This window comes from Melopsittacus undulatus, chromosome 1 (assembly GCF_012275295.1).
Source record: "Melopsittacus undulatus isolate bMelUnd1 chromosome 1, bMelUnd1.mat.Z, whole genome shotgun sequence".
NCBI lineage: Eukaryota > Metazoa > Chordata > Aves > Psittaciformes > Psittaculidae > Melopsittacus > Melopsittacus undulatus.
The window spans coordinates 141652394-141664875 of record NC_047527.1 but is presented as its reverse complement, the minus strand read 5'-3'; the positions used below and the strand labels follow the sequence as shown (position 1 = coordinate 141664875).

Genomic DNA, 12482 nt, shown 5'->3' with positions numbered 1-12482 from the left:
ACTTGAATTTATAGTTGAACATCAGCATATCTTATAGTGAACTTTTCAGGAAGTGACATGTATTGTGAACTGGAATTGAAGCTGTTAAAACAGATTTGCTTCATTAACATACTACAGAGAGAACCCACTTTTCTGGATACAGATGGGACTTGGCTGGATCTTACTGGAGGCATCCACGGCCCACTTTATTTTCTTCCTTTTTTTTTTCCAGGGCTTAATTTTCCAAAACGGGTGAAATCTTTCCACAAAACACAAACACCCTTGGGGATGGAAACTACCTGTGATCAGGGTAGAAGGCCACTTGCCAAGTGAAGTTGTTGGTTTATCTTGTGCTAATTTTATTTCTGAGCAGATATTTCCTTTAGTGTATAACTTCCTTTAGGAGCAGAAAAACAGGAAAGAAACTGGTAATGAGGAGTACATTGTGACCAAACATGTTGTTAGCATAGAGTCTGACACTCCTTGTCTTGTAGCTTCTGCGTAGTTTCAGAAGGCTCACCTACCTCTGAGTTGTAACTAGCTTCCCTCCCAAGCATAATATGTATGGAAAATAGTAGTAATTTCCAAGTGAACAGTAATTTTCAAGATGATAACTTTGTAGGAATAAATCATTCCTTGTGTTCCTGTGAAATTTCATGTTGTTGCCTTATTAGAATCTCCTTAATGTCCTCAGGTTTCTGGACTTGCAGTGCTATCAAAGACACCTTTGATGGTTTTAGAAGAGAGGAAAACTTCCAGGTCTGGAACTGCTTCATCAATTACCTACTTCTTTTTTGCTGCCAAGGATGCAAACTTGATACATTACTCAAGAATCTAGAACTTCCAGCTCCTTTTTCTTCTTTTTTTCCTGTCTGAGATCTGTTGGCTAGGTGTATTGATTTACAGAACTGATTTTAATCACTTTTAGTACTTGTATTCCCCTGTGCTATTAGTTGGTGTAGTAATTTTGTATCATGTTGATGTATAACTCAGCATATGCGGAGGCCTATACTTTCATTGCTAGCTGGGAGGTGAGCTTGTGTAGTTTGGCTTACAGTTGCTTCTTAATTCTGACATTTTATTATGTTAAAAATAGAGAGTGACTCACTTTAGATGTGTTTTTACTTGTGATTTGTGTGAAGCTGACCCTGGATGGAAGTAGCAATTTGACTAAAAGTGCACAAAAGTAGTATTTAAAGCTTTTTTTTAATTAGTTAAAAGTAGATTTAATGAGTTGAATGTCTGAGGAAGTAAGTTTTGGTGGTGGATTTTTTCTTTCTCTTCCAAGCATACAGGTTTATTGAAGTGTGAATCAGAATTAATGAAGTTAAAATTCAAGAGGGATTTAGATGACCAAAGATGCAGATAAGAACCTGTGACGCTTTCATACATCCCAGAATTCTGTTGGAAGCTAGACATCTAATCTAGCAGAATTCTTAATGAGATTTTCAGAAGAATTTATTTCTTTTCCACCCCTGAAATACTGCATATCTAGATATGTTTTGTCCTTCATTTAATTCTGGAAAAAAATAAAGCAAATTCTGTTTTGAATGAGTTCCGTTGGAGAATATTATATATATATTACACCTTTCCTTCCTAAATAAATTGGAAATAGTCCACATGGTTACTCCATATTACACACCTGACATATAGTGTTAACATTCCCATGTACATAGTGCAGTTTGTATCTCTGTTTATCAGTCTTTGCCTGACCTCAGAAGATGAACAGATTCAAAGAAGGCAATTAATAGCCTGTCCCAGAACTCATTAAGATTTGATGGCTAAGTTTTGGAATGGTCTCCTTCAGATTTGAAGTAGGTGAACAGGCGTTAAAAGCCACCTCGTTACTTAAGCTGAAAGGAACAATTACTTAAAAACAAGCCCTGTTATCAGGCTGTTGCTTAGTGTTGTTCTGCTTGATAGGGAGCTACTTGGGATCCCCTGGGATTAGTTTGAAGTCCAGTTCAGTGGTGGCCATCCAGCAGGTGCCTGTGGGTCCTGCTTTACATAGCTGACTACTAAGAAGTTACCCAGGACAACACGGTTGTTCCAGTGACACTGTTGGGAGGGGAAAGTCTTATTCATAGAACTTGTATTCATGGATTATTTTTATTCTATTAGAATTTCAGTTCAGGATATTAAGCTAACTTCAGCCATAGGTCTTCTCATGCATAAATCCAACATGTCCACTCTTGTGTAGTTTCTAGAACTAGAAGATGCTGTAATGCATCTGTAGATATCTTTTAACATTGATAGTTTTTCAGTTGGGTGAGATGAAGAGCTGCATGCCAGACAACAGTGCAGTGAGAGATGTTATGTTGGGACTGGGGAAGACTGACCCTCTTGTAGTTCTCCTTTGGCAAGTTTGTGGCCTCGGACAGGCTGATTCTTCCTTCACTGCCTCCAAAGTGAGTAGAGCCATCTCCTTTAAAATTGTGTGGAACTCTTCAGAGAGGCATGAGAGAGGTAGGTATGTGGTCTTGGGTGTTTTTCAAGGCACAAAACGATGCTCCTACACCACTTACCCAAATATTTTGAACAGATTTACTTCTCCTGGGCAAATGTCAGTATAAATGATGGATAATTTTAAACCAGAAGTGCATAGATCCTTGATGTATTTATTGGTCTCTTCAGGAGTATTGAGGATGGCTCTGTTACAAGGGAATAGGATGCAACTCCTGACTTCATGACAAACACGATTTTGCTCATTAGCAAATGCTTGCCACTGGCAGCAAAACACAGTACAGATGTGGGAAACAGGAGTCATGTATGTTGTGTGTCCCTACTATGTGCATCTACCTCTCTGGGTGCATAACAGAAACAAGATGGTTTGGGGTCAGCTGTAAACCAAAGACTCCAGCTTCATGAATTCATAGTTCCAAAGTGGTTCACATCAAATAAATGTTCTCCAACAAGACTCCTGTCATCTCCTCAATCTTTTCTGCTCCTGAGGGTCGTATTGAAATGTTCCAGCTATTAATAGTAATTAATGTCACAGTTTCAGCTCATCTCCTGTTGAACAGGTCTGCTTTTTCAGTTACCAACCCTCAGGCACATGCTGCCGAAAAAATCGTTAATCTCACTAGCAGGTGTCTGTCAGTTTCTCCATGGCATCCTTGACTGATTCCATTACCTGATGACTGAAACAGTGTACATTAGTTTTGCTCCTTCTTCCTGTTCCTGAAGATTTATATCCTTTAAAATTACGTGAGAGTAGAAAGGATATCAATGACTTCCTTTGCTAAAGCTTTGTAGTACCGATGCTCTGGCTCAACAGAGCTTAATCCACTAGCTTGTATTGTTCTTGTAACTTTACTCCTAAGCCAGGAAAAACAATGCTGTAGAGAGACCCAGGATACCAGTAGAGCCATGAGCTATTTATTCCTGTGGGCCTAATGCACTTAGGAGGTCTGCGTGTTTTTATAGCCATTTAAAGTTCAGTGCAGAATCTGTCAGGGGATTAGATTGCATGTTATGGTGTTACTAGATAACCAGGATAGTGTCATAGATGCAGACAGCATGCATACTCATTTGGTGAAAAGGTGTGACTTGAAGCATCCTTCAGATGAGGAGTAATTTGTATGTCCTTGATAGACATGTGGGTCAGTGACTACAGCAGTTAACTGCTCCTGAAACTTGGAGGTCTGAAGGTAAGACTTGTGCAAATACCTGTTGTTACAGCAGGTAAGTCTCTCCTCCCCTGAATATTAACACCTTTTCTGTTTTTTCTTATGAAGGCAGACTGAGGTAGCTGGTCTGGTTCAACCTGGAGAAGGCTCCTTCAGGGGAGACCTTAGAGCAGCTCCCTGTGCCTAAAGGGGCTACAGGAAACCTGGAGAGGGGCTTTGGACAAGGGGAATGGCTTTAACCTGACAGAGGGGAGACTGAGATGAGCTCTTAGGCAGAAGCTCATCCCTGTGAGGGTGCTGAGGCGGTGGCACAGGGTGCCCAGAGAAGCTGTGGCTGCCCCATCCCTGGTAGTGTTCAAGGCCAGGTTGGATGTGGCTTGGAGCAATCTGCTCTGGTGGAAGGTGTCCCTGCCCATGGCAGGGGGTTGGAACTGGATGAGCTTTAAGGCTTTTTAAGGTACCTCCAACCCAAACCAGTCTGGGATTCTTAATTAACTTGCTTCGCTTGACCAGTGACCTGGTTTGACTATTTTGACTGGTTTCCAGTTAAACAGCCAGTGAAAACTAAAGAGTTTGAGGTTCCTGCTTGTGTATATTTCTTCACTGGGAAAGATCAGTGACACTGAATTAGTAGCTACTGAAGTGGCATTAATTAAGCAGATCTGTTTCAAGCAAGTAAATGTTAAAAGGCAGTTGTCTCTGAATTGTATCAGAGGCAGGGCTCTGTTGAATGAGCAGGTCTGTGATATGGCAGCAGGGATTCCTTCAGCCTTTGCCTTACACTAATGGTGTATTTTTGCCTGGAATTTCGAGTATGATGCTTCAAGTAAGGTATTTCTGCATTCACCATTCATCATGAACTGTGATGATAGTGCTATACGTTAGACAAATGTGACCCTGGTTATGGCTTGATTTTTGGAATGTGAAACAACAGTGCAAGACTAAATCTGGAATTATTTGATTTAGAAATATATTGTAGACAACTGCTTTTAATGGGTAACTATGAAAGGGTTTTGAATAAGTGCTAATGTGTAAATTAACTTTGTTTTCCTTCTTTCAGTGACTCAAGTGCAGCTGCTGTTCACGAGATGTTCCCACGGATCCTACCTCAGACTTCGCTTTTGCTCATTCATTTGTTGCATCACAGATCTCCCCAGGAGCCCTGCAGACACTCTTGAAAGGTTTTGACCAGGTTGTGACAGCAACTGAAAGCATGATGACCTAAGAGTTGGTCAAAGTTGGAAGCATTGATTCAGCAGTCTGAGATAACACTGCCTTTTTTTCTCAGTATCACTTCTGAAGGCTACAGAATTCCTGCTCTTACTTCAGAAACGTTCAGCTGACCTTTCTCTGGTGAAAAGATCTTGACTTTTCTCTCTGATCCTGGAAATATTAATGGAATACAGTCATGTCTACCCAGGACGAGAGGCAGATAAATACAGAGTACGCTGTATCCTTGCTGGAGCAGTTAAAATTCTTCTATGAACAGCAGTTGCTCACTGACATAGTATTGATTGTTGAGGGCACTGAATTTCCCTGCCATAAGATGGTTCTTGCCACTTGCAGCTCGTATTTCAGGTAAGCATTCAAAGTGGGATCTGTTAATTCTAGGCAATCTGTGATAGCTGCTTTTGAATGTAAAATTACTTGATTGACTTATAATTAATATGTTAGTGTTTTAAACATCAGTGTAGTAATTAAAATCCTAAACACCATTACGTGCCAACACCAAAAGAGCATCTTGTGACTTACTCTGGATAGGTGCTGTAGTTTTTACAGTAAGCGGAAGAAACAGTTATACTTGTGATGGTTCCTTTTCTTTAGGGAGTTAAGCAAGTACGAGTAAACAGTAAACTGTTACTCTTCATCCTTAATCTAGAAATATTTAATCTTTTTAATTCCTAAGGTAGAATAACAAGGGATTATTGAGATTTGGCTGTGGGAGCTCCACTGTCAGGTTTATTAGCTGTGGTTTCTTAGTAGAAGCCTCTGCTGAAAGTAGGGATTGCTGTGCATGTTCATGGCTTCCTTTCTTGAATAACCTGGTTTGCTCTGCTCAGCAGAGAAGCCAGAAACTCTTCTCTTGCCTGAGAGATGCTCTTTTGTGTGACTCTTTTTGCCTGTGAGGTTTTTTTTTCCTCTCTATGTTTGTAGTTTGGTTTGGGTTGTGTTTTTTTCCCTCACTAAGATGCTGTTGCATTTTCTAATTCAGTAGCTCCTGCTCCCTGGGTGTCCTGGTTTTTGTCTTTGGAGAAGTTTTTATTAACAAGATACATTAAGTGCTTCTACTTCTTGCAGACACCTTTGTAGTAAGTCCTAGAAGATGAGTTACTGTGAATGTACTGTAGTGATCAGTCATTTTTTGTGGGAACACAGTATAATAAATGTGCCTGCCTGGAAGGAATTTTGAAGCCTGAAACTAGTCTTGGTGACATTCAGCCATGTTTTACCTTCCTGATGCAGTTCTGACATTACTTTCCTGTTTCATCAAGGAAAGGTTCTCATGAGACGGGCTCACCATGCAGAACACTTCTAACCTGTTCTCTGTACATTGCTTTTTGTATAGAAATATTTGAGGATTCATCTGTTACTTTCATAGAAGTGTTTGTTGCTGCTGGGCTTTGTGTTGTACCAACCAGCCTCAGCTGAGGTGAAAAGGTTTATTTCTTTAGCAGCAAGCATTGTGTGATCAGTAGATAATAACAATTATTGCTGTTGGCCTTGCACAGATGACATAGTTCCAACAGTCTATAAAATAACAGCCCCTGGAAATGCAGCCAGATTCAATGTTGGTGGCTAATCATGAGGTTGGAAAGCTGTCACGAGTCCACAGTGTGCTGCATTAGACTGTGTAGTCAGATCTCTTATTCATGTGTGTGTGTTTATTATTTATGGAATGAGGGTTTGGCACTCCTTAAAAGAAGTATCAAGCTTGTGGTTTTGTCATGTTCTGTTTTTCTTCTCTACTTTGGTTTACAAAAAGATGCTCAGCTTCCTAAATTTAGCTGTATTATGAAAAATTGATAGCCCTGAAGGAGGCTGTGGGGAGAGGGAGAAGACCAGAAAAACATCTCTTGGTAGATGCAGCCATTGTGTCTGACTGCAGTCAGCTTACCTTCCATCTCTGTGCTGGAATGCTGCTTTCTCTACAAAGAGGAATCTGCTAACACTTGTACTGTCTTGTTTACCTGCATGGCAAGTTGATGCTGACTTGGCCACTCAGTGGCCTTCTAAGACATAAGCTGCCCTTAGTTAAGGAGCTTAGAAGATGGAGAAGTGGGGATGAGGCATGAGGGAACAGTGGTATGGCACCGTCTCTGTATAAGATGCTTCTTGGAATAGCCTCTGTGTGTGTGTGTGTCTCTGTGTCCCCTCACCTCTGCAACTGGAGGCAGGGCTGTAGGGTGCATCCAAAGTCCCTGCTAGTTTCTTTCATTCCTGGGTTCTTAAAAAGACCCAAATACATATAAAGAGCCTTGAGCTGAGTTTGTAATATAACTGCAAAGACCAAACCTGAATTAATATCAAGCTCTTAAAATTGATGTCCCCTATTTTAAGAAAATTAGCAAGTATCTGGTTTATAGTATTAGACTCTACTTAGTTCTTAACTGTCTTGCAATTAAAAAACCAGAATGGGCAATAGGTATATAAAGCATTTTGGTGCGTAGAAATACTTAACAGAGTGCTAGTCCTTGCTATAGCTTTTCCTTCTTTCTAGAGGGCCACACTTTTTGATATGACTTAGCTCAGTCCATTGCATGAATCTTCTGTTTCAGAATCTAAAATCTAGCTGTATGTGTTTCAACAGTGTTTTCTTGGAGGATATTTCTTCCTTCTCATCATCACCTAACATAGAAAAAGTTTTACATTCCAGTGTTAAGATTCCCAAATCATTAGAGTTGTCTGATTAATGCAAAAGAGTTGGCAGATTTCCAGTATCTGAAGGGGGCCTATAAGGATGCTGGGGAGGGACTCTTCATTAGGGACTGTAGTGACAGGACAAGAGGTAACGGGTTCAAACTTAAACACGGGAGGTTTAGATTGGATATAAGGAAGAAATTGTTTACTGTGAGGGTGGTGAGGTACTGGAATGGGTTGCCCAGGGAGGTTGTGAATGCTCCATCCCTGGCAGTGTTCAAGGCCATGTTGGACAGAGCCTTGGGTGATGTGGTTTAACGTGAGGTGTCCCTGCCCATGGCAGGGGGGTTGGAACTGGATGCTCTTAAGGTCCTTTCCAACCCTAACTGTTCTGTGATTCTGTGAGTGTAAAATGCTTCCCCAGAAGGCACTGATGGTACTTTCCGGAAGTTCTCTGCAAATGCTTTATCTTAAACACTAGATGGTAAGTACTAAACAGACTGTTCCCCTTTTGGAATGTAATCACTAGAGCCTTAGAGGTGACTGTTTTAGGTGGCTGTACCTGAGTGAGTACACTGTTGATCCTTGTCTGAATGTGTATTTGTCTCCTCAGAGCCATGTTCATGAGCGGGCTGAGCGAAAGCAAACAGACACATGTGCATCTGAGGAACGTGGATGCAGCCACTTTGCAAATCATCATCACTTATGCATACACGGGTAACTTGGCAATAAGTGACAGCACCGTAGAGCAGCTGTACGAAACTGCCTGCTTCTTACAGGTAGGAATGTCTTAGTTGGAGTATGAAGTAACTGCTTCTAATCTCTGAACCATGTTCTTTCCTGTTAAATAGTCTTTTCTGTTCAGTTTGCTCAGTATAGGCAGTGCTTGCTTGCCATATGGGTGTCCTGTACCCATCCTTCCTTGTTTCACAGTCCCTATGGAAGGTGGAAGTAAAACATTGTGCTTCTGACAGAAGAGTAGTTTCTCCAAAACACATATATGTGATGTACTGGATCTGTATGAAGCAGCTGAGTAAATCACTGCTGAGCTTCTGTGTATATGTAGTATTCCTGGCCTAAACTCTGTTCAGCACTAAGTGCAGGTACTTTATGTGTGTGAAGGAACAGGCTGTATGTAAGAATACTGAGTGCATTTCTTCTGTGCGTTACAGGTAGATGATGTGCTGCAGCGGTGCAGAGAGTACTTAATCAAAAAGATTAACGCAGAGAATTGTGTGCGTCTGTTGAGTTTTGCTGATCTCTTCAGCTGCGAGGAGTTAAAGCAGAGTGCTAAAAGAATGGTAGAGCACAAGTTCACTGCTGTGTACCACCAGGAGGCTTTCATGCAACTGTCGCACGATCTACTGATAGATATTTTAAGCAGTGACAATTTAAATGTGGAGAAGGAGGAGACAGTGCGGGAGGCTGCTATGTTATGGCTGGAGTACAACACAGAGTCGCGATCGCAGTACTTGTCCTCTGTTCTTAGCCAAATCCGGATTGATGCACTTTCAGAAGTGACACAGAGAGCCTGGTTTCAAGGCTTGCCACCTAATGATAAGTCAGTGGTGGTGCAAGGACTCTACAAATCAATGCCCAAGTTCTTCAAGCCCAGACTCGGTATGACAAAAGAGGAGATGATGATATTCATTGAAGCTGCTGCTGAAAACCCTGGTAGTCTTTACTCTTCTGTCTGTTACAGCCCACAGGCAGAAAAGGTTTACAAACTCTGCAACCCTCCTGCTGACTTGCATAAGGTTGGGACGCTTGTAACTCCTGATAATGACATCTACATAGCAGGCGGACAGGTTCCTCTGAAAAACACAAAAACCAATCACAGTAAAAGCAGCAAACTCCAGGCTGCCTTCAGAACTGTCAATTGCTTTTACTGGTTTGATGCACAGCAAAACACGTGGTTTCCAAAGACACCGATGCTCTTTGTTCGCATAAAGCCATGCCTGGTCTGCTGTGAAGGATACATCTATGCAATTGGAGGAGATAGTGTTGGTGGAGAGCTCAACAGGAGAACTGTGGAGAGATATGACACTGAGAAAGATGAGTGGACCATGGTGAGCCCATTGCCTTGCGCGTGGCAGTGGAGCACGGCAGTAGCAGTTCACAACTGCATTTATGTCATGGCATACAACCTGATGTACTGCTATTTCCCCAGGTCAGATGCTTGGGTCGAAATGGCCATGCGCCAAACAAGTAGATGTTTTGCTTCAGCTGCTGCTTTTGGTGACAAAATATTCTATATTGGAGGACTGCATATCGCCAGCAATTCTGGTATAAGGCTCCCCAGCAGTACTGTAGATGGGTCTTCCGTAACTGTGGAAATCTATGACGTGAATAAAAACGAATGGAGGATGGCAGCCAATATCCCTGCCAAGAGGTACTCTGACCCCTGCATCAGAGCTGTTGTCATCTCCAATTCCTTATGTGTCTTTATACGAGAAACCCACATGAACGAGAGAGCCAAGTATGCCACCTACCAGTATGACCTGGAACTTGACCGCTGGTTTCTAAGGCAGCACATATCGGAACGTGTGCTGTGGGACCTGGGGAAGGACTTCAGGTGCACTGTAGGAAAGCTCTATCCATCCTGCCTTGAAGAGTCCCCATGGAAACCTCCAACCTATCTTTTCTCACCAGATGGAGTTGATGAATTTGAGCTGGATGGGGAGATGGTTACACTGCCACCTGTATAGCTCCTGATCAGACTGAGCAACTGATTCTGTGCTTAATTAGGCTGAAATAAATGGTTGTGAAAGAGCAGGTCTGGAAAATGAAGGGTCAGACTCTGCTTTCCCCAAGATGTATTTTTATGCCCTCCCCTAACCCTCGCTGCCATTCAGTATGAATCAGTGAAATGAGCAGATAGGCTTCCATAATCTGAAATACTATTATCTGATAATTGAGAAACATATATGTATATCATAAGCTTAAGCATCTGACTTGTCTAAAGAATTAATTTCTAGTTCTATGAAGTCTCAGTTCAGGAAAATTAGCTTCAGAAAAAAGTAGTTTCTGTTTCTAGGATGATGTCACAACTCTTCTGAAAGTATCTTCTAGTTACATGTGAACTACTTCTGGATATTCTGCTTAAGTGCTAGTTATCTGTCAGCACTGCCCAACTCAAGGACTGTGCTGCACTTACTTAATACTAATATTCATGTTGGTATAGTAATGCCATTAAAAGAAAAAGAAACAAATCCCATGGATCTACCTGTGGTAGGAAGGGTAGATCTTCCATTGTATGGTAACATGCAGGGCACGATGACTGCAGGTTCAGTCAAGCTGTATCGTTAGGTGCATGTATTCTATTTTCACTAACTTATACCTGTCTATTCAGAATACAGGTCTTCCAAGCAGCTGGTAGATTACCAGGTGTGGACTTCAGTTGCTGGGCTTGGGAGTAGGACTTGCCAGCCCTCATAGTGCGGGTCTGCGTGGAGCTTTGATCAGGAAATGCCTCCACGCTCTGTGTTACAGTACCATTGGCTCGTGTATATTACTTCCTGCTGCTGATGTATTTTTCCATTGTAAAACAAAGATTTAGTGTGGATTAACCAGGTCTTTATTTTCTGTTAATTTAATAACAAGCATTACTGTAGTGTGATTGTGTATAGATATCCCTTAGCTATCAGGTTTTTTACTCGGGGGAGGGAGGGGAGCAAACTTCAGGAATATCCTGTGCTCTGCGTGCAGGAGAGCAGATGACTAGTGCTGCTCTGGCATTAATCCCAGGAACCACTAGCAGTAGCGGGGCGCCGCCAATCTAACATGAACACAGGTGCTTCATGACAAACCTTACTAGCATGTTCAGCTGCATCATGTTCTGGCACTGTATTTTGAATGACATTAATTTATTAAAAAAGACTGAATCCAACTTGAGTTGAAGTGTGCTTTCTGCATGAAGGACACAGTTACTATGCATAGAGTAGTTTGTTGAAGGCAGCTGGCAATAGTTGAGCTATGAGAAGCCTGGAGAGAAGCACAGGAATTGACTGTACTTACTAATCACTGAAAGGGGAATCCAAGTTGAACTAAGGACTATATAGAACTGGAATCCCCTGCTAGGATTTTGATGTATCAGCACTCCTCCAGTCCTGGGACAAGCCCTGCTCATCTGAAAGTGATGAGTGGGCAGTAAGGAGGTGATGAGGGATCTTTTCTGCAAGCTCAGAAGATGGGAGACCTGTTTTCAGTCTTTTAATACCAAGCAAATTTACCCACTCCATTAACCAGACTGCCATTGGCTTTCCTTTGATTCTGTTCCTTATTCCATAAATACAGTTCCAGCACCTATGTGAATTTACAAAGCTTTGTTTAAGGCTTTGAGTGGGAAAAGGACTTCAGGTAAGAAAGCTGCCTTATATAAAACTCTTTGTAATGCTTTGGCATTTTGTGTGATTGCAGGGATTTATGGGAGCCAGAATAATGATGAGAAGAGGCAAGCTGCTGGTAGAGCTGTTCCTATTGCTGGCATGTAGCCTGGCACCTCCAGTTGCAAGCCCACTTGGGGAGTGTACAATAAAGAAAAACCAGCGATACTGCTTTAGAATGGGATTTAGAGAATCACATACCTCGGGCAGAACTGTGAGTGGTGTCCCTGGGAACGTTGGTCTGAAGGGGCTGCTCCCTTTTGCCCACTGTATCATGCTGCAGGAAGCTTCAGGACAAGCCTAAGTGCTTGGAGATGAGCTATAGCTGGTGAAGGAGCACAGTGGGGTTGCTGTGTGAGAACCTTCAGCTTGAGTTTAAAGTCTTATGCATAGTTCCTTATCAAAGGAAGGGGGGGAAAAGGGCAAATTTGAATAGGAAAAAAGGTGACTAAATTGCAGTGGATGCTGCAGTTGCCTCACGGAATCTGGAAGAGTTGTCCTTAATTTTATGCCTTTGGGAATATCTTAAACACAGCTGGTGTACAGGGCTTCCTGCTGGTCTGCATCTTTAATGTATTATTTTTATATTGTTCTAGCTATTATCTGCATTTTATATGGTCTAAGATGATGT

General features: G+C 41.9%; 1 protein-coding gene across 1 annotated transcript; it reads left to right on the top strand.

Moving 5' to 3' along the window:
- The first annotated feature begins 4672 nt into the window (after nucleotides 1–4672).
- On the top strand, nucleotides 4673–11357 carry KBTBD2 (kelch repeat and BTB domain containing 2). Its single transcript, XM_005141659.3, has 3 exons — nucleotides 4673–5186; nucleotides 8080–8245; nucleotides 8639–11357. Exons 1-3 carry the CDS (start codon nucleotides 5017–5019, stop codon nucleotides 10172–10174), a joined length of 1872 nt encoding a protein of 623 aa, XP_005141716.1. The 5' UTR covers nucleotides 4673–5016; the 3' UTR covers nucleotides 10175–11357.
- The last annotated feature ends 1125 nt before the right edge of the window (nucleotides 11358–12482 follow it).